General features: G+C 40.0%; 1 protein-coding gene across 2 annotated transcripts in view; it reads left to right on the top strand.

Annotated features, from left to right (window-relative positions):
* The window catches only part of AGO2 (argonaute RISC catalytic component 2), a 74,739-nt gene extending 58,309 nt beyond the window's left edge, over positions 1-16,430 (top strand). For both annotated transcript variants that reach the window (XM_026646729.2, XM_026646723.2), the window contains 3 exons: positions 9,661-9,762; positions 11,839-12,038; positions 12,630-16,430. In XM_026646729.2, coding sequence (XP_026502514.1) covers positions 9,661-9,762; positions 11,839-12,038; positions 12,630-12,738 — 411 coding nt within the window. In that variant the 3' untranslated portion in view covers positions 12,739-16,430. The remainder of the gene's footprint in view (positions 1-9,660; positions 9,763-11,838; positions 12,039-12,629) is intronic.
* The last annotated feature ends 6,214 nt before the right edge of the window (positions 16,431-22,644 follow it).

Here is a 22,644-nt window from a genome sequence, read left to right as displayed (position 1 = left end):
TTGTCAAGGTTCCCTAATACTCAACCCAGTTTTGTTTTTCTTTAATTTCATTATTCCTAGTTGTGCGGCTCCTCAAAATTCCTAGATTACACATGTACCTTACCTCTTGTAAAACTTTGGATCATTGTAAAGGGGGAGGTCTGCATTAAGGTCATAATCCTACTCAAGTGAGCAACCATTACACAAATAGTCCTAATTCATTTCAGTGACATTACCAGTATTAATCAGAATTGTTCATATCAGAAAGGGTTTTCAAGATCTGGTCCTAATTTACTATTTTGGGCTCAATTCAGCATTCCTTACTGAGGAAAAACTCCCATTTGATATTGGTGGGAATTGTTTCTGCATAAGGAGCATTGAAAAGGGCTCTTAAGTACTAACAGCAGCCTTTTAAAGACAATCTGTTCTGAGCCACCAACATGGAACATAGGTTTTAAGTGTTCAAGAACTTCTCATTACCTTATTCCATTTTCCTCCATTGAGATCCAATGGTGGTTTTATTCTTCAAACATGAATTTTTACAGTGAATAGGCCAGTCCCCTTAGTTAAATTTTTCTTTTTCAACTCTTTCTTGAGGCTGTTTTACCAGCATGGAGGGAAGACGAAATAGCTACTTCGTGCTCCAAGCTATCCTTTCTGCACTTGGCAGTAGCATAGCACTATTGGTAATGGCTCGCTCTATCTATATCTATATCTAATCTATATCTATATATGTAATGAGAACTGTTTTTCTTTAAGCTACAAAGCCAAATCAAGGAAACACTGACCTCAGTCCAATTCAAGGGACAGATGAAACTTTAGCACAACAGCCTACAGACTGACATAGAACATTTTCCCCACCTTGATAATATATGGGGGGGAAGTGGGGAAAACGTTCTATGTCAGTCTGTAGGCTGTTGTGCTAAAGTTTTATCTGTCCCTTGAATTGGACTGAGGTCAGTGTTTCCTTGATTTGGCTTTGTAGTTTAAAGAAAAACCGTTCTCATTACAGCCTTCAAATGCAACATCTCTGCTGTTGTCCTCCTGATATTTTTTTTAAATTGTTTGACTGCCCCTTGAAACTTGCCTTTTATTCTCAATTCCTTGGGAACTATCATTTGCAAGGTACATTAATGTCACTAGTATATGCACCTACGTAAACTGCAGTCTGAGCTGCTGCTGTCCAACGCAGATTCCTTAACTTCCTTCCCTGCCTCCTGGACTGGTACTGGAGGATAAAAGAAGGTAGAAAAGTAGAAAACCATCCCAGCTAGAGCCACCTTTTGATCACAACCTCCTCTGTTGGGCTCTCTGGAAAAGGGTACAGAGACACCCCCTTCCAATACCGTAAAGCTGGGAATCTGAACCTCTGTAGTGCCAGAGGAAAAAGCAGTGGTTTTTACTGTCAGCAGCTTGCTGAGTCTCCTCATTTATTCTGTGAAGAGAGGAGATGAGAAACATGTTGAGGATGTGCTCGGGTAAAAAAAATCTTAGCATGGAACTAACCCAATCACTGTCATTCCCAGCTCTTGCCTTACCACTGTCCCCTGCCAACATGATTGAGCTTCCCTCAGATTGTCAGAAGCCTGTGGGGCTCATGTAATATAACAAGTCCTGTGGAGCACTAATATCCAGTCACTCCAGGATTGGCCCACATAACATTTCAATGGAATATACCATTTCTCTCTAAATCAACAAATTTAGCACCAGTATAGACATGCATCCCACTGAAAAAATTTTGAGTTGCTGAACCAGGCAGATTGGAAAGAAAAATGCCTATTATTATTTATATTACAGTAGTACCTAGGTGCTCCAACAAGATCGATGCCCTGTTGTACAAGTTAGGGTATGTCCACACTACGGGATTAATCCGAATTTACAGAATTCGAATTTTGGAAACAGATTGTATAAAGTCGAATGTATGTGGCCACACTAAGCACATTAATTCAGCGGTTTGCGTCCATGTACCGGGGCTAGCGTCGATTTCCGGAACGTTGCACTGTGGGTAGTTATCCCATAGCTATCCCGTAGTTCCCGCAGTCTCCCCCGCCCATTGGAATTCTGGGTTGAGATCCCAGTGCCTGATGGGACAAAAAACATTGTCGCAGGTGGTTCTGGGTACAGCCTCACGCCTCCCTCCATAAAAGCAATGACAGACAACCTTTCGCGCCTTTTTTCCTGGGTGAACACTGCAGACGCCATACCACGGCAAGCATGGAGCCCGCTCAGCTCAAGACAGCAGTCATGAACATTGTAAACACCTCGCGCATTCTCGTGCAGTTTATGCTGAGCCAGGACCAGAAAAACGAGGCAAGGAGGAGGCGGCGACGGCAGCGCAGCGACAAGAGTGATGAGGACATGAACACGGACACAGAATTCTCTCAAACCGCGGGCCCCGGCGCTTTGGAGATCATGTTGTTAATGGGGCAGGTTCTATCCGTGGAACGCCGATTCTGGGCCCGGGAAACAAGCACAGACTGGTGGGACCGCATAGTGTTGCAGGTGTGGGACGATTCCCAGTGGCTGTGAAACTTTCGCATGCGTAAGGGCACTTTCATGGAACTTTGTGACTTGCTGTCCCCTGCCCTGAAGCGCCAGAATACCAAGATGAGAGCAGCCCTCACAGTTGAGAAGCGAGTGGCGATAGCCCTGTGGAAGCTTGCAACGCCAGACAGCTACCGGTCAGTCGGGAATCAATTTGGAGTGGGCAAATCTACTGTGGGGGCTGCTGTGATGCAAGTAGCCAAAGCAATCACTGAGCTGCTGCTACGAAAGGTAGTGACTCTGGGAAATGTGCAGGTCATAGTGGATGGCTTTGCTGCAATGGGATTCCCTAACTGTGGTGGGGCGATAGATGGAACCCATATCCCTATCTTGGCACCGGAGCACCAGGGTATCCAGTACATAAACCGCAAGGGGTACTTTTCAATGGTGCTGCAAGCACTGGTGGATCACAAGGGACGTTTCACCAACATCAACGTGGGCTGGCCAGGAAGGGTTCATGATGCTCGCGTCTTCAGGAACACTACTCTGTTTAAACGGCTGCAGCAAGGGACTTACTTCCCGGACCAGAAAATAACCGTTGGGGATGTTGAAATGCCAATAGTTATCCTTGGGGACCCAGCCTACCCCTTAATGCCATGGCTCATGAAGCCATACACAGGCAGCCTGGACAGGAGTCAGGAGCTGTTCAACTACAGGCTGAGCAAGTGCAGAATGGTGGTAGAATGTGCATTTGGACGTTTAAAAGGTCGCTGGCGATCGTTACTGACTCGGTCAGACCTCAGCCAAACCAGTATCCCCATTGTTATTGCTGCTTGCTGTGTGCTCCACAATCTAGTAAGGGGGAGACCTTTATGGTGGGGTGGGAGGCTGAGGCAAATCGCCTGGCTGCTGATTACGCGCAGCCAGACACCAGGGCGATTAGAAGAGACACCAGGAAGCGCTGCGCATCAGAGAAGCTTTGAAAACCAGTTTCATGACTGGCCAGGCTACAGTGTGAAATTTCTGTTTGTTTCTCCTTGATGAAAACCCACCCCCTTTATTGACTCATTCTCTGTAAGGAACCCACCCTCCCCCTTCGATCACAGCTTGCTTTCAAAGGAAATAAAGTCATTATCGTTTAAAAATCATTTATTCTTTATTAATTGATTATAAAAAGAGGGCGAGAACCCGGATGGGGTTTGGGAGGAGGATCGGAGGGAAGGAAAAGGCCACTAAAAAAAGGTTTAAAAAATGGCAGCTTTTTGCTTGGGCTGTCCACTGGGGTAGAATGGGAGGGTGCACGGAGCCTCCCCCCCGTGTTCTTACACGTCTGGGTGAGGAGGCTATGGAACATGGTGAGGGGGGAGGGAGGTTATACAGGGGTTGTAGTGCCAGTCTGTGATCCTGCTGCCATTCCTGAAGCTCCACCAGACGCCGGAGCATGTCTCTTTGCTCACGCAGCAGCCCCAGCGTTGCATCCTGCCTCCTCTGATCTTCCTGCCGCCACCTCTCATCTCGAGCGTCTCTCCTCTCCTCACGTTGGTCCCTCCTGTCCTCACGTTCACTGGCATCTTTCCTATACTTTGAAACCATGTCCTTCCACTCATTCAGATGAGCTCTTTCACTGCAGGTGGATTCCATGATTTCCGCGAACATCTCATCTCGCGTCCTCTTTTTCCGACGCCTTATCTGAGATAGCCTTCGGGACGGAGGAGGGAGGCTTGAAAAATTTGCATCTGCTGGAGGGAGGGAAAAAAGCAGAGAATTTTTTAAAAAGATACATTTTACAGAACAATGATTATACTCTTTCACGGTGAACAACACTATTCACATTACATAGCACATGTGATTTCTGTGCAAGGTCGCATTTTCTCTCTTAATATTGACTGCCTGTGGCTTTGCTGCTAGAGATCACAGACGCAGGTCCGGGGAACAGAATTCGGCTTGCATGCGGCCATGGTAAGCCATTGTCTTTCGGCTTCTGCGCCCTCCTTTCCCACATACCAAGCAAAGCCTGTTGACTGCTGCGGTTTTCCTGTTAACCTTCAGCAGCAGAAAACAAACTAACCTCCCCCCCCCCCCCCCCGCCATGAATTCTCTGGGATGATCGCTTTATCCCTCCCCCCATCGCGTGGCTGGTATCAGGGAAGATCCCTGCTAGACAAACGTGAAAAGCTCAGAGCCAATTCCCAAACCCCCCACCCCCACCCCCCGCGCTTGGCTAACTGCAGGGAAGGATTTCTTTTCAGCCACAGGCAAACAGCCCAGTAGGAACGGCCACCTCTGTCCCCTTAATTAAATTCCCGTATTTCAACCAGATTACCATGAGCGATATCACTCTCCTGAGGCTTACACAGCGAGATAAAGAACGGATGTTGCTTGAATGCCAGCAAACACCGGGACCATACGCTGCCAGGCTTTGTCATGCAATGATACCAGATTACTTGCTACTAGCATGGCGTGGTCAAGTGTCCTACCATGGAGGATGGAATAAGGCTGCACTGCCCAGAAACCTTCTGCAAAGGCTTTTGGAGTACCTCCAGGAGAGCTTCATGGAGATGTCCCTGGAGGATTTCCGCTCCATCCCCAGACACGTTAACAGACTTTTCCAGTAGCTGTACTGGCCGCGAATGCATCCCAAGTCCTCAGGGCAAAGTAATCATTAAAAAACGCTTGCTTTTAAAACAAGTTTTATATTTTAAAAGGTAAGCTCACCTGAGGTCCCTTCCATGGGGTCATGGTCTTGGATACTGGCTTGGGAGGGTACTTCAGTCAGGCTGAGAAAAAGATCCTGGCTGTTGGGGAGAACGGAGTGCTGTATGCTCTCCGCAAGCTCGTCCTCCTCCTCCTCCTCCTCTTCCCCGTCCGCAGAATCCTCAGGTGTGGCTGATGAGATTACCCCCGCCTCGGAATCCACGGTCAGAGGTGGGGGAGTGGTGGCGGCCCCCCCTAGAATTGCATGCAGCTCGGCGTAGAAGCGGCATGTCCGCGGCTCTGACCCGGAGCGACCGTTTGCCGCCTTTGTTTTTTGATAGGCTTGTCTGAGCTCCTTGACTTTCACGCGGCACTGATCTGAGTCCCTATTGTGGCCTCTCTCCATCATGCCCTTGAAGATTTTTTCAAAAATTTTGGCATTTCGTCTTTTCGAACGAAGTTCTGCTAGCACTGAATCCTCTCCCCATATAGCGATCAGATCCAGTACCTCCCGTACGGTCCATGCTGGTGCTCTTTTTCGATTATCGGCCTGCATGGTTACCTGTGCTGATGAGCTCTCTGTGGTCACTTGTGCTCTCCACGCTGGGCAAACAGGAAATAAAATTCAAATGTTCGCGGGGCTTTTCCTGTCTACCTGGCCAGTGCATCCGAGTTCAGATTGCTGTCCAGAGCGGTCACAATGGTGCACTGTGGGATAGCTCCCGGAGGTCAATACCATCGAATTGCGGCCACACTAACCCTAATTGGAAATGGCAATATCTATTTCAGCGCTACTCCGCTCGTTGGGGAGGAGTACAGAAATCAATTTTAAGAGCCCTTTATTTCAAAATAAATGGCTTCGTTGTGTGGACGGGTGCAGGGTTAATTCGATTTAACGCTGCTAAATTCGAATTAAACTCAGGCTTTACTGTATAAACACCTAGAAAGAGATAGTCCCTCCCCATAGACCTTACAGTCAAAATAATGAAGACAGACAAAGGATGGGAGGAGAAACAGTTACAGGGGAAGTAAGTTGTCCACAATCTCACAGCATGTCAGTGGCAGATCAGGGAATAGAACTCAGGTCTCCCACATTCCAATTCCGTGCCGTATCCATCACACTGCAGTTGCTGGAAACATACTGAGTTGTATATTTTGTTTCTTTGCTTGTGTTGGACTTTTACTGTCTGTTTCTAATAGGGCTGTCAAGCAATTAAAAAAATAATCACGATTAATCGCACTGTTAATAATAGAAAAACATTTATTTAAATATTTTTGGATGTTTTCTACATTTTCAAATATATTGAGTTCAATTAAACCGCAGAATACAAAGTGTACAGTTCTCATTTTATATTTATTTTTGATTACAACCGAATACAAGTACTGTACTGCAATCTCTTTATCATGAAAGTTGAACTTACAAATGTAGAATTATGTAAAAAAAAATAACTGAATTCAAAAATAAAACAATGTAAAACTTTAAAACCTATGAGTACACTCAGTCCTACTTCAGCCAATCACTCAAACAAGTTTAGTTTCAATTTGCAGGAGATAATGCTGCCCGCTTCTTGCTTACAATGTCACCTAAAAGTGAGAACAGTCGTTTGCATGGCATTGTTGTAGCCTGCATCGCAAGATATTTACATGCCAGATGCGCTAAAGATTCATATGTCCCTTCATGCTTTAAACACCATTCCAGAAAACATGTGTCCATGTGATGACAGGTTCTGCACGATAACGATCCAAAGCAGAGTGGACCAATGCATGTTCATTTTCATCATCTGAGTCAGATGCCACCAGCAGAAGGATGATTTTCTTTTTTGGTGGTTCGGGTTCTGTAGTTTCCGCATCGGAGTGTTGCTCTTTTAAGACATCTAAAAGCATTCTCCGCACCTCGTCCTTCTCAGATTTTGGAAGGCACTTCAGATTCTTAAACCTTGGGTCGAGTGCTTTTTCTATCCTTAGAAATCTCACATTGGTACCTTCTTTGCGTTTTGTCAAATCTGCTGTGAAAGTGTTCTTAAAACGAACATGTGCTGGGTCATCATCCGAGACTGCTGAAACATGAAATACATGGCAGAATGTGGGTAAAACAGAACAGGAGACATACAGTTCTCTCCCAAGGAGTTCAGTCACAAATTTAATTAACACATTTTTTTTAACGAGCATCATCAGCATGGAAGTGTCCCCTCTGGAATGGTGGCCGAAGCATGAAGGGGCATACGAATGTTTAGCATGTCTGGCACGTAAATACCTTGCAACACTGGCTACAAAAGTGCCATGTGAACACCTGTTTTCACTTTCAGGTGACATTGTAAATAAGAAGCAGTCAGCAGTATCTCCCATAAATGTAAGCAAACTTGTTTGTCTTAGCAATTGGCTGAACAAGAAGTAGGACTGAGTGGACAAGTAGGCGCTAAAGTTTTACATTGTTTAGTTTTTGAATGCAGTTATGTAACCAAAAAAAACCTACATTTATAAGTTACACTTTGACAATAAAAAGATTGCACTACAGTACTTGTATGAGGTGAATTAAAAAATAATTTCTTTTGTTTATCATTTTACAGTGCAAATATTTGTAATCAAATAATATAAAGTGAGCACTGTACACTTTGTATTCTGTGTTGTAATAGAAATTAATATATTTGAAAATGTAGAAAAACATCCACAAATATTTAATAAATTTCAATTGGTATTCTATTGTTTAACAGTGCGATTAATCACGATTAATTTTTTTAAGTTAATCACGTGAGTTAACTGCAATTAATCATCAGCCCTAGTTTCTAGTTGTGCTGGCATTGGCTATGGTTCTTTTCCCTCTCCTGAGCAACCTGTTATTAATGTGCATGTTTTGGCATGCAAATAGCAGTGATGTCAGAGAGATGGTAGTGGTTCTCACTCAGGCTTCAGAGGAAAACCTTCATTTCTGTTTTTATTTAAAAAAAAAAAAATGGTGTGAGGTCTTTGAAAAAAATTAAACTGCAGCGGTAAGTGTCCATTAATCATGTGTCTACACATCTTTTTAAAGTTTGTGTCTACACCAGAGCGCTTATAGCGGTGCAGCTGTACTGACGCAGCTGCACCGCTGTAAAATCTCTAGTGTAGCCCCTCTTTGCCGACGGGAAATTCCTCGCCCATCGACATAATTAATCCATTTCTAACGAGCGGCAGTAGCTACATCAACAGGAGAAGCTCTGCTGCCGACAGAGCACTGTCCACACCAGCTTATATTGGTGTAATTTATATTGCTCAGGGGGGTGTTTTGTTTTTTCCCCACACCCATGAGCGACATAAGTTATACCGACATAAGTGGTAGTATAGGCGTAGCCAAAGTCCCTACGCTCACAATACCTTTGCAGCTTATCTTCAAGCTTTGCGTTAGCTTAAAACCTAAATATGGCTATTTTCATCACTTCTTAGTGTTTTTCTTTAAATGGCTTGGAGGCCAAAATAGAGCTTCTAGAGCAAAGTAGTTGTCTGCATGTAATAAAGAAGCCATCTTAGCAGGTAAAGTTCTGTGTCCACTAAACTTCCCTTCCTAGTCCACTGTCATCAGAGAAATGACACCTCTTTTAAGTCTATACATGGCAGACATGGAATTTCATTTACACGTACTCAAACCATCACAGCTTTCATGTTAATAATATCTCATATCTTGAAAATATTTTATAAATCTTAACTAACCCTGTCTGCACACGTTAGATACGTATAGAAGTACATGTCTGTGTAAGAACTTGTGTTGTCCTTTTTAGAGATGAAGAAATTAGAACAAAATTTCCCCAAGGTCACAAAGGGAGTCAGTATTAGAAATGAGGCGTTCCTGGCTCCTAATCCCGTGCTCAGGCCTCTGAATCAGTCCTCTCTATGGCTTAATATCAGCCTCTTTTGATGCATTATTGGAACTACATTGCTTTGAAGTCTGTAGTGGGTTCAGATTAATGACTCCCAGCATTAATATATATGTGTACTTCTTTACAGATGACATGATCCCAGTTGGGGAATTGACAAAAAATTAAGGGTTGTTTGCATACGAATCTGAATATTACACCTTGAGTTTAGGGAAGGAGCCTGCCTCCCAATCTTCCTCTCTTCTTCAGGCGCCATCAAGAGGGGCAACAGTGGAATAATCCCTCTTGGAATGTTAAATGATAACAGGAGGTGATCAGCCAATGGCAGGAAATTTTCTCTAAATTTTACCAATTAGTATTGAAGTTTGAAGGCTAGAAGAAAAGAATGAGTAACTCATGTTTTTTACTGGTGCATCTGAATTGTGGCAGCCCCACTTCAGGATTCCTGGTTGAATAAATTGTCATTTTTTCTAGTCCCTGGTGTTTTGGATTTTGTTTGTTTTTAAAAAAAGAGTTACGTTTTGGGATTCTTGTTTATATCATAGTTTTGATGTTTGTTGCCTTGAATATACTTTTTACTGTCCAATGGAAGGAAAAAAATTAAGTAAACTGTCATATGCCTTATGGTATTTTATGATTTATTTTGTTCACATAGGTTGGAAAAAGTGGAAACATTCCAGCAGGTACTACAGTGGACACAAAAATCACCCATCCATCAGAGTTTGACTTTTACCTTTGTAGTCATGCTGGTATTCAGGTATGCTTTTATTGTATTAATCATGTCCTCTCCCTCTTGTCTATGCTATCTACTATGCCGTTCCATTCCTCTGAAGAATGTTAATAAATTAGCACAAAAAATCCCCCAAAACAAACCACATCCACCCCTAAATTCAATGGGGCCAATAAGGCATATATTATATTTCAAAGGTCATGCACTTATTGTGCTCCATCTGTTTTGTTATCTGTTTAGATTGTTAATTTTGGGGGGCAGGTACCTTGTTCTGTTATTTGTCTGAAAAGTGTCTCACTTTTACACCTGTACAAATAAATATTTTAAGGGGGGAAAATTTCTCTTGCTTTGAATTCACTTACAAGATGTAGCAGACGGAGTGATTTTTTTTTATCAGAGCCACAATTTTGTAGATCCTCTTACTTACACACGAATGCACACAAACTTAGGGGCATGTCTACATTACAAAATTAAGTTTACTCAAGTCAACATCCAGCCACCACAATAATTAAAGTGGTGTTTCATGTCCACACTATACTCTGTCGGTAGTGCACATCCTCACCAGGAGCACCTCCACCGACTTAACTGTGTGAGGCATTGTGGGGCACTGACAGCTGGAACCCTGTTGCCCGGGGCGCAACACCTCTCGCAGAGGTGGAGTTAAGTTGATGTAGTGGGCGATTTACATAGCCAAAATTAATATCTGCCCAAGAATGACTTGTATCATTAGCCTGTTGCCTTTCAGGGTCTCTCCTTTGCTCCTTGCTTGAATAAATAGGCTTATCATGCAATTTACATGGGATAAAAACAGCCTCGCTTGTCATACAAGAGTCTTAAAAAATCCTGGGCAACTGGAGATAAGGGGTTGCCAGATTTGTATCTATATTATCTAGCATTCCAAATGCGTCCTATTGTAAGGTGGTTCCCATCCAGTAGTTCTGTATGCACACCGGCCTGGTTTGAAATTGAAAAAAGCTTAGCTATGCCATTTGGTTCCCTTTTTTCTTTGATATACCTTAAGAGGCTACCCACACCCTTAAGAAAAATCCAGTCTTTGCATATGCATGGGGCGTCCTGCAACGCGTTAAGATGATTACAGCATCCAATTTTATTTATTGTCTTCTCGTGCCACAATGAGAGAACCTGTGCGTCAGGATCAAGGCCAACTCCAGGCTTAAGACAATTTGGGTAGAAAAAGGATTAACAAAAATTAATGATATAATACAGAATGATAGACTGGCTTCCTTTGATTATGTGTGCAACAAATATCAGCTATCATTGTCTCACAGTTCCTTCTTTCAGCAGCTATGCTCAAGGTTTCATGCAAGGATAGGCGACAATTGGTCTTTTTCAACTCTCACCTCTAGAACAACATACTAGAAATATGGAAACAAAAGTCACTTTGTAGGAGTTATTTATATGTGGCTTAATGCTTTGCATTACCCTCTCAATGTCAGTCTCAAAGAAAAATGGGAAAAAGAATTTAGCCTTACTATCACAAGAGAAATCTGGAAGGATATCTGGCTTAATGTGAAAGATCCTTCAAGTTCTTTATCCTTGTGATTCTTCCAATACAAGATATTAAACAAGTACTACTGAACATTAGTTTAAGGGTAGAGTGGCAACACACAGTGAATGTTGGAGATGCAAACAGCCACATGCCAAACTTTCACACATTCTCTACACCCATCAAAAAATGCATGTTTTCAGTGTGTGACAGAACAGAGTTCCCACTTGCATATTACCATTATCAGGTGGGAAGGCATATGCAAATGCATCAGATTTATATTCCATTAAAGTGAATAACACCTAAATGAAACATGTCAGGAGGGATAGCATAGTCCCCTAAGTGTCCTTAATTTATGTTTTGAACCTGACCCCCAGAACTTGGACTGTGGGGCATAATCATCACAAATGTGCTTGAGAACCTCTGTCCATCTAGCAGGAGGATGTTGGGTAAGAGAATCAAGTTTGATTGATAGCATGCGGTTTAGTAGAGGTAACATACTTAAAATATAGTGTTTTCATTTGTTTTTCCTACTAGATATGGAAACTGAGACCTTTTGAAAAGCCTTTTTAATGACTTCTGTGATCTGCCCTTAGGGAACAAGCAGACCTTCTCATTACCATGTCCTCTGGGATGACAATCGTTTCTCTTCAGATGAACTGCAAATTCTTACCTATCAGCTGTGTCATACATATGTACGCTGTACTCGTTCCGTCTCAATCCCCGCACCAGCATACTATGCACACCTGGTTGCCTTCAGAGCCAGGTATCATCTGGTGGATAAAGAACATGATAGGTGAGTTACGGTGTTATGAGGTGCTACAAAATTTAACAGGAAGGAGGTATGCAGCTTTTTTTAATCTGGGTTCTGTGGAAGTCTCTCAAAGCAGTTCCTGGGTAAATTTGGTTTCCACTGAATAATAGCATCTGAAGAAGAAGAAGAATGTTTATAATATAACTTTGTGAGATAGAAGGAAGATGATTCTTTTTTCCTTTCTTTTTTTTTATAGTATACCTATATGTATTTTCAAAAATTAAAATATGTTTTAAGGATTGTTAACTTCTGGAATGAAGGAATCTTGTACACCTTTGGTGGTGGATTCTCTTTGACCCTTTGGTGGTGAATTCTCTGGAAGGATGCAGAGGTGGTCCTTCCATTGGTCCTCTTATTCAGTGGCTATGAACAGCAGCACCTTACCTCCATCAGGGAAAGTAAAACTGTACTCCCCTTTTCAAGATCCCAGTCAGTTTTGCTCCTTAAATGATCCAATTGTGGTGCTTAGAGGATGAGACAATGTTCAAAAGAGTTACATTATTTTATTTTCAAATAAAGCATTTTAGGAGAGGTAGATTAAATAGGACTTCTCTTTTCTTTTCCCTGTCTTAGTGCTGAAGGAAGCCACACTTCTGGTCAAAGTAATGGCAGAGATCATCAAGCACTTGCTAAAGCAGTTCAAGTTCATCAGGACACGTTACGTACCATGTACTTTGCTTGACATGTTTTAATGTTTAGCGATTCAGTAGAGTTGGATTCACGTGAGACCAGCTGCACTTAGACCAACAGTTGCCCAAGCTACAATGACAGCCAGCAATGAGTGATGCATCTTTATTTTATTAGTTTTTTCCATTTGCAAGAAAGCCTTCCGTCCGGAATTTCAGACTTGATTATGAACTGCAGACCCGTACAAAACCCCACAGTTGTTGGAAATGTGGTTTGCCAAAATCTCTAAGCTGCTTGTCAGAAAACAGACCCATATTTTGTAGTTAAATCAAAAGCTGTGATCTCAGGGCTAAAAACAAAACAAAACTTTTTCATGTAGTTTGCTATTCAATTTATTTGTGTGTTAATAATTTGGAAATACCTTATTCACGTCAAATTTGATGGGCTCAGATGCTGTGAGCTTGCTTTTAAAACTAAGAAAGAAAAGGAAAAGCACTACTTGGGTATTTATGAAGCCTTGATCATTCTGGATGCATTTACAAAAGTTTTATTTTCAAAGTGCAAAAAGATAATAATTCTGGTCCTCCACTGTCTTACAGGATCATTCTGTATGTCTAAGAACAAATGTATTTTCTGAAATTTGTTCTTGAATGTCTTTTATTGTGCTGCATTTAAAGATGTTTTTCATAGACTTATGAAATAATTTCAGAAAAAAATGAACTTGTATCTGAACCTTTAATAGGTCCAGTGAGATTGGCAAAAAAAAATGTGCCATTTAAATTTTTTTAAACTTTTTTTTTTTTTTTTAATCATACTGACAGCTAATCACAGAATTTGTCCTGCAGGACTGTGACACTTACTTTCCAAAGTTTCTAAAGAATACGGGTCTGTGGTGATAAATACAGTACAATCCTTCACTGTTATTTTTGAATTTTTGTAAATTTTATATGTTTCACAGTATTAATGTGATAGACTAGATGCTATTATTTATTTTATTTACTAAGGCGTGCTCATCATATTTCTGTTAACATATCAAGAAAGCTTTGGATTTTAGACATTAAAAGTTTATCATGGAGACATTATTATTCAAATGCAGGAATATGCAATTGACTTTGATATGACAGATCAGAGATACATACAGTGTATATTGTATAGCTTGTAATTTCTGGAAAGACTTTTTCAGCATGCACACAACATGGCAGGTTTCACCTGTGCATTCAGAGAGAGAGACACCGTGAGACCAACATTCTCCATCCATTCAAGCACAAAACAATTCTTCTTTATTTATTTGTTGATTATTGGTGAAGCAGCAGTTCAAATTGAGGAGAATGGTTCACTCTTTATAGTTTAGCTAGCCAAATTTAATAGAATCTATGCAGTAAAAATAACTCTTAGGAAACTGTTGAAGTTTACTTGTGGAAGAAAGTGAAACTCTTTGTTATACATAAGGTCAATAGTATGAGTGAGATTTTTGCCATTCTCTTAGAGAAGTATTAATTAAAACTGATAATTATTAGACAGATATGCTTCTGTTAGTTTGCACACTGGGTTCATATACATCATAATACATGTATAAACCATTGCACTAATTGTGACACCATAAACCATTTTAGAAGAGGATGGGGAAAAAAACCCGAAAGTTATTTATGCTGACTTGATTTTGTTTAATGTTCTCGTATGCTAAATCAAGTACATATTAAGCATGTAGATTTTTTTTAAGTTGCATTCTCTTGCTCTGTTTCATTCAGCTTTCTCTTTCCCTTCCCCTAGCAAACACATTTACCTCTAGCATCAAGGTGGGCAAACAGCCTCATCCAGAATTAGTGTCAGTGCCATATTTTGTATAGACTAGAACTGTTTGCTGTTGAGTAAGCCAGAAAATGCCCAACTTTGCTGCCTAAAAGGTTTAGGTGCATAATTTTGTGTACAAGTTCAGGTCTGCACCTTGTAGCACAGCATGCTGTTGCTCGTGTTGTTTGGCTGAAGCAACAAAGTAAATTCTGTTAATGGATGAGTCAGTCATATGTAGATCGTGCTAGTTTATTATTCCTGTCTTGCTGTTGAAATCAGTGGGCCAGAATCTGTTCTCAGTTATAGTTGTGTAAATACTGTTATTCCTGATTACACTGGTAACTGAAAATAGAATTCAGCCCTTTGCAATTACTAAGCAGGTCATAAAAGCCTCCACTAAAACAAATTTAGCTGATTTGCAGTAGCTTTTCTATGATGACTTTGTTGCACTTTTCTCTATAGTATTTTGAGCAGTGTAGAAATTCATTGCAAGCTTTAATTTTGGCACATTATCAGACAATTGTATGAGTTATTCTTTAAGAAGTTAAAATAATTAGTCAGCCATTTTTAAAATTCCATTGGTAGTTCTTGCTATTCCTTATGATTAGGTGCTCAGGATGATATTCATCATTTTATTCTCCTCTTTCCCTGCTGCACAACCTGGAGTAAATTACTTTATATGGGCAACCAGATACAGCGAGGATCCACCTCAATCCCACATCCTGAATTCAAGGGTAGATCAAAGGGCTATGGTGCCTCCTCTTGTGGCTTCTGTTCTAGTCTATGGGCTAGAATACCAGGTGCTTCTCCAATGTGGGAGTTCCGGTCTACTGGCTCTGTGCACAGATCCAGAGACCCCTAACATGCAGCCCAGATACCCAAAAGACCTGGGTGCAGAGGATTGCAGTGGGGGCTCTGCAGACACTCCACCAAAGTGTCTGTTGTCTCAATGTCCTATTAGCATGAATGGGAATTCTGTGCAGTTCCCTCAAATGTAATGAAGGATGCAAACCCCTGAGGAATGATTGTCAGTATGATGGGACTGGGGAGTTTACAGTTTGTAGATACATATATTAGCTAGAGTACTCTAATTTTAAAAATGGCTTTGATTTTTTCCTAATGAAATATACAGTGAATTAGTCCATCATATAATTTAATTGATTTAAATATTTTTAGGAAAAGTTTTTTAATGGGCAATGCACTTTGAAAAGTAGGCACTCTGTGTGCATAATAACTGCTTTTTATAAAGATTAATATAAACAACATGCATAGACCAAAACAGCTCCAATCAAATAAACAATACACCTTTATCCTTTTCAGTTTACTCCAGCCTGCAAGGACATCAATATCTCTGGTAAACATGTATAAATTTACCCACAAAATATTCTCTCTAGGAACTAAGGAAAAGTGTTTACAAATTATTGTGTATACAAAGTTTAGGATTGTGACACATGCCCACAGATGCTATTGAATTCATACGTAAGGCTGATAGTTTTAACCATTATGTCACTAGTTCAAATTCAACTCAGGTCAGCAGTAACCAAAAGTACTTACTATCTGCAGTTCGTTGGCCTGTGCAAAAAGATGTCTAACTCCAGTTGCTCGAGAACCATGAAGCAGACCCTCTTCTGTTACAGTGGTTCTGCTCTGAGCTACATTTGCACCAATTGCGGCAATGGTATTTTGTATCTTGGTCTAACAATTGGTACAAATTGGCCTTCTTGTTAGCAAAACCAGGTCAGGATTGAACAATGTGGAACAATTGTGCGTTCACAATGTACTGTTTTGTGGGAAAACGGGATCCAAGCTCTACATCTCAGATCCTTTATTAGCATTATATTTATCTAAAATGATTTGTATGAAAAAGGCTGATAAGTGATGGACACGTTAGAAATAGGTACGTGAAGCCTTACGTTGTGGGGGAGCTGTGTGTGTGTGTGTGTGTGTGTGTGTGTGTGTGTGTGTGTGTGTGTTGGAAGATGAAGGGATAAACAATTATGAGTTAAGTGTCAGCAATCACTTTGAATTTCCTGCCTTATTTGTACTAAATATATTAACACTACTGAAACAGAGAGAGACTACCGAAGCTAATAGAAATGCTGCTATTCAAAGGTGCAAAACAAAACCAGCAAAGATAACATATTCAATGGAAGCCTTTTTTAAAAAAAGCTAGATACAAAACTACTATTGTGGTGCCTTTTTAGGTACTTCTGGTGTTTGGGCTGATGGAAGGTTACACCGACCCACTGGGATTGCTCAGTCACAAAGCCTTCTGGAGCACCTGGGGAACCTGTTGAGTCACCCTTTAAAAGGTTGTGCTCTGCTAGCTGTTGTTGATAGGGGATGGGGTTACACTTCTATGTTCTCCTCTCTGCCCAATTTGAATTAACTGTTTGAGGTAGCCCTATGCAGTCCTTGCACCTTCCCTTCCCCTCCTACTTTGCCCTAGCCTATGTGTAGGTGCATATTTGCATAGTTTTGACTTGATTCAGACTAAAATACTTTAACGCCAGTAATTAAATATTTTATTGATTATTGCATAGATCATTGGAATAGTTGGTAATCTATTTTCCAAAACCTTTTCATATTGACTTGCATATTTCTAGACCTGTCATGAGAAAAACCTTCAGCTGGCTTTTGTCAATTGCCCAAGTCACAAGGAGGTGTTGTGAGATAATCTGCTCGAGCCTACTTGCAAATTTTACAAGTAATTATGATGAAAGAAATTCCCACTGTATAAATGTGGTGGGGAGGTTTCTTGACCCCATTCCCCTCCTTCTACTCTCAAACGTATCTTTCACAATTATTTAACCCAAAATTTGTCTAACATATGTTTAGTTTTTACATTTGATTAACTTATTGCAGTAAATCTTGTGGCCCTTGTATAGATTTAAAGGAGTAGTCCGAGCCAAACAAGGCTTGATAAAAAATGATTCATTTATTAGTAAATCACTTTTTATTATTAAGATGAAGGGTACAATTTTCAAAAAGGTTTCAATCTTTTTTAAAATGGCACTGAAGCCCATATTTTTAAAGGTATTTAGGCATTGTGACGCTGAGCACAGCAACATCTAAATATCTTTAAACATCTGGGTCCTAGTCAGTTAGGCTCCAAAGTGCCTACATCATTTTTGAAAATGTAACTTAAGCTCTGACATCACTCAGGCTTTTTTGAAAATTTTATCCAAATTTTGTCTGGTTTGTATGTGCACTCAGGATCAAATTGTAATCACAAGTGCATTGCACTTTGCTGGATAACTCAAATTTTCTTTTGCACTTATGGATTGCAGCAGTAAATTCCTCAAGTTAAATAGTGATGTGCACCACACATTATTGGAGACCCGATTCTTCTTGCAGTAGGTCACTAGCAAACATCTTGTTGACTACAATGAGACTGAGAACAGGAAAAGGTCCTTCATTAGAATCTACCTTTTTTTCTTGAAAATTTCAGTTAGATGCTGTAGGTTACAGTGCATGTTTAATAGATTGCCTTCTTTCTGATTAAAAATGCTGACATTTTAAGACTAGAATTGGCCAGTCCTGCAGCTTTTACTCATGCAAAACTCACACTAAAGTCCATCAGTTGTGCACAAATTATAAATGCAGGATTGGGACCTTTACTGGGGGATGTAGATGGAAATGTTGGTCTATTTGATGTAATCCAGAGAACACTTCTGGTGGCATAGACAAGCCATAAGACTTTTTATAATGTAAGAGATTTCTTACACATGAGAAAAGACATGTAAATAAGTTCTCTCTCCAGGTTTTCACACTCAACGCCAGTTGTAATCAGATTATAAATAGTCTTTTTCATTGTTTTTTCTATTTTGAAAATTTCTCCAAAAGTAACATCTCCTGGTTGTTAGCCCCATTGTGACTTTCTCAGTTTCTAACACAGGACAGTATATTTTTGATTTTTATATTCTATTTAGTAACTTGCTTCTAAATGCATACCTACAATCTTTTCTAAGGAAAATTTCAATTTAAACAGAAAATAATTGCACTGATTTTTTGAAAACTTCCCGTTTACTGTAACAGACTTTTTTGCATCTGCTGTAGCTGGTTGAAAATACTGTAAATAGTATTATGAATAGCATTCATTGTTGTACTTGCATTTTTAGAGATACTGCCCACTTTACAGTATTAAGATATGAGCTGTATATGTTTTTTTAATTTTATTACACCTTCTCATTTTGCATGTGATACATCATAAAAGGGTACAGTTTCTCATTTGCTTTCTGTCATATGGAAAGAGTCAGGTTTTTTGTCTTTATTTACATAACAATTCTTCCCTAACCGTCTCCCTTCTACCCATATTTTTCCCCACCACACTGCACAAAATATAAAAACATTTTGAAGTTACCAAAATTCAGATTGTTTGTAAAGCATTTAAATGCCTATCTTTAATATCACTGGTAGATAATTAATAGCGCTAATATCTGTGCTAATAACCATAGCTCTGTAATGCATTTTTTTCCCTAGCTCCTTCCAGCACTTGATTCTGACATCAGATTCTAAAGAACTAGTCTGTGAGGCAGAGTTACTAGAATCATAGAAATTAGAGATGGAAAAGCCTAATGTAGCATCTAGGCTATTCCTCTGCTGGTGCAGAATTGTTCCCTATAGTATTTTTTAGAGCTGTGACTTAAGAAACAGGGCTACCAAGTTGCCTTCTTGGTCACCCACATTAGAAAGCCACCAGTCTAGTGATTTGCATTAATTGATGTTTTGCTTCTTTAATTCTTAGAGGCTGGAGAGACCAAAACTACAGCACTGCTACTGTTGTTTTATACACAGTACGTTGTTAAATCTCTCCTCTCCGCTCTAAGGCTTAATGGCTGTAGTATATAGCACCTTGAAAAGTCTCAAAGTGAGTCATTTTTAATCCAAAAGTTTGTGTTTAATGGTGTAAAGTGTAATCCATGATATAACATTTTAAGTTCTTGAGCTGTTTTTCCCCCATGTTTCTTTGTCTGGAGCAGGGGTCGGCAACCTTTCAGAAGTGGTGTGCCGAGTCTTCATTTATTCACTCTGATTTAAGGTTTCGCGTGCCAGTAATACATTTTTAACGTTTTTAAAAGGTCTCTTTCTATCAGTCTATAATATATAACTAAACTATTGTTGTATGTAAAGTAAATAAGGTTTTTCAAATGTTTAAGAAGCTTCATTTAAAATTAAATTAAAATGCAGAGCCCCCCCAGACCGGTGGCCAGGATCCGGGCAGTGTGAGTGCCACTGAAAATCCGCTCGTGTGCCACCTTCAGCACGCGTGCCATAGGTTGCCTACCCCTGGTCTGGAATGTTAAAGTAAATGTAATGGCTTGGCCAAATCACTACAGAAGGTGATTTCCTATCATTCTTTAGTTTGCAACCAGGTGCAGTTAAAAGCTACCTCCTATATTCTTCCACAGATTAATATTTGCTTCTGAAATGCAACTATCGTTTGTTGTGAACAGCCAAAATATTCCCAAATGAGCTGAATTGTTTGCTTCTGGCTTGAGAACTTATGTGCCATACTGTGATTCTCAATATCTGCTTGCCACTTATTATTTTTATGTTGGGATGGTGTTAATGGAATGCTGTCTGTCAAAGTTTTGGAAATAGTGAGGCAACTGATTTCACAAGTCTGGCATGTTCATTTTCATTCATGTTTACTTTTGTTAATAGGGATACCACCTTAAAATAGTCAGCTCTTGTAGTAGTTGTGTTTTCACGCTGCTGTTTCCAAGCAAAAATTGTTTTCATGCGTTAGCTCTATACTTTGCTGAAAAATATATCATGTTTTAATTGAAGGTGACATTGAAGGTGCTTGAAACATATTTTGAAGCTGAGACAAAAATTATGTATTCGAATATTTTTTTAAAATACCTTTTAGGTAATTTTGAGGTTGTAACCATGAAGATACTATATTCCAAGTGATAAGGATATAAATTTTAAACACAGAAAATGTCTTGAATATGTTTGTATTGTGAATATGTTCTCTCAATAACGTGCAAGGCCTTGGCCACACCTCAGATCTTAAAATAAGTGCACATACACAAAAGGTGCTTTGAATGATCTGAAACTGAACTGTAGAAAACTGTGTTAATACATCATATTTTGTTTACAATGAATCCAGACAAGCTTCCTTATTTTGTATTTAACCACTTTGTTGTCAGAAATTTTATCAACTTATGCACAGTACATTAGCTCGGTATTATAGCAATTTTCTAAATTTAATGTTATTTAAAAATAATTTGGCTCTTTAAGCTACAGAAGTTGGCAAGTGAGAAGTAATCAATATATTTTTTGCTGTTTCTTCTCACAGAAATGCTTGGGCATGGCACCCATGGACACTAGTGTAAGTTGTGTGTATGAAAGGGAGAACTAGACTCACTGGTGTTCCTATAATTAACAAATTTGTCTAAAAATTAAAAATAGTCTAGTATATTGACTGACTGCTCATAGATTCACATCCCAAAAGCAGGCTTACCAAGTAGCAGCTATTCATGAGCAGAATCCTTGAGACTGCTGAGTTTTTACTCTGCCCTTACTCAGGCAAAATGCCCAGTGAGTGTGGAGCATAGGATTTGGCCCCATGTACAATAGCTACTTTTCAGAATACATTTCAGTACATCTGGTGTTATGGATTCTTGTGCAATCTTTATGCCATACTGGTTCTAGAAGTGCCACTGAGTGTTCCAGTGTGTGGATTTATTAAGCGTAACACACCATGAGCCCATCTTTATAACACAATAATAGCATTATTTGTTTCCTTTTGGATAATTGGTGGTCGTTCCCAAACCCAGGCCCAAATCATCACCTGGGAATCTGAAAAGAGGGAGCCTTTTACAGACGGATGTGTATGAGAGAGAAAATGCAACCTCTACTGCATTATCTGCCCCATTCTCCAAGGACGATAGGTTTGGGGACTGGCTGTGGAGACTGTCCCCAGAGCACTGTTTATCCTGCATTTATTCAAATGAGAGTTAATGTTGCTCCCTTTAAGTTTCCTTTGTGGCTTCTATTAACCAGATACAAGCTGCCAACCCAAAAGCAACACAGCTCTTGGGGTAGGTGAGCAATAAATCAGTCTGGAAGCAAAAATCAAACATTCAAACTGCTCCTGCTGACACAGATCCCTGAGTTATCAACCCTATGAATTTCATAAGGCACATCCCACAGGAGGGGAGGCTTGGCAGGCAACTCCACAAGAATGTCAGAATTTTATCCATCTGGCTTCCTCACAGACTGCCAAAGACTAATTCTGATTGGCTTGGGATGGCTGCTATTGCAAAGTCATTGGCATGGGCACTGGCTCAAGTATAGGGATTTGGGGAGAACTGGACTTGGAAGTTTTGTAAAGATACAAGAATCCTACCTGCTCCCAAAAAATGGATCCATAACACAAGACGCAGACTTTTGTTAATATCTGTTCCCAGGATACATCTTAATATCTTCAAAGGAGGGATTACTTTTTAATTGGACCGCTTATTGTATTTATAGATGGACCTTAAAATGAATGGCTACATTTTATTTTATTTTTAAAAACTTATTTTAATGTTTTTTGTTTTGCCTAATTAAATTAGACGTATTAAAGTGGCATTCTTTGTACGCTTACTTTATAAAAGAAAGTCTATTTATTTAAAAACACTTGATTTTCCTTACCACAGTTTTCCCCATTCCTTGCATCCACTCTTTGTTGTGCTAGGCTCCAACTTGTTCCTTTCCTTTAAAACCCTGCTGAAACACTTAGGGCCAAGTCATCAGTGTAAGTTGAACACGTGATCAACATGACGATCAGGACATCACAATTTTTTTTTTTTTTAATATATACTTACCTAACATTTTATGTTTTCTGGGAGCTTTGAAGCTTTAACTACTTTAAACATCCCAAAAGCCCAGCCAGGTACACAGAGAAGGATTTGAGGCACAGAGCAAGATTAGGAATTTAGGAGTTCTTGGTTCCCAGGCCCATATCCGTTCCATTAGGCTATGCTGCCAGTCAAAAAGTGTATGTAATGTTTTCTTGGAATTTGTTTTTCTTCAATTTGGGGAGTTTGACAGAGGAGAAGTTGGTAGGCACAGAGTGAACCAAGTTAAAGTTGAAATATTATACAGTACTTTGGCCTGGCACCCCCACTGTCCCTAAATCTTGCAGCTGTGTTTAAAATTGCCCGTTAATGCTTGT

Source organism: Terrapene carolina, unplaced genomic scaffold (genome assembly GCF_002925995.2).
Source record: "Terrapene carolina triunguis isolate 2854851 unplaced genomic scaffold, T_m_triunguis-2.0 Scaffold58, whole genome shotgun sequence".
Classification (NCBI taxonomy): Eukaryota; Metazoa; Chordata; order Testudines; family Emydidae; genus Terrapene; species Terrapene triunguis.
The sequence above is the reverse complement of the archived record's forward strand: the minus strand, read 5'-3'. Positions and strand labels throughout refer to the sequence as shown.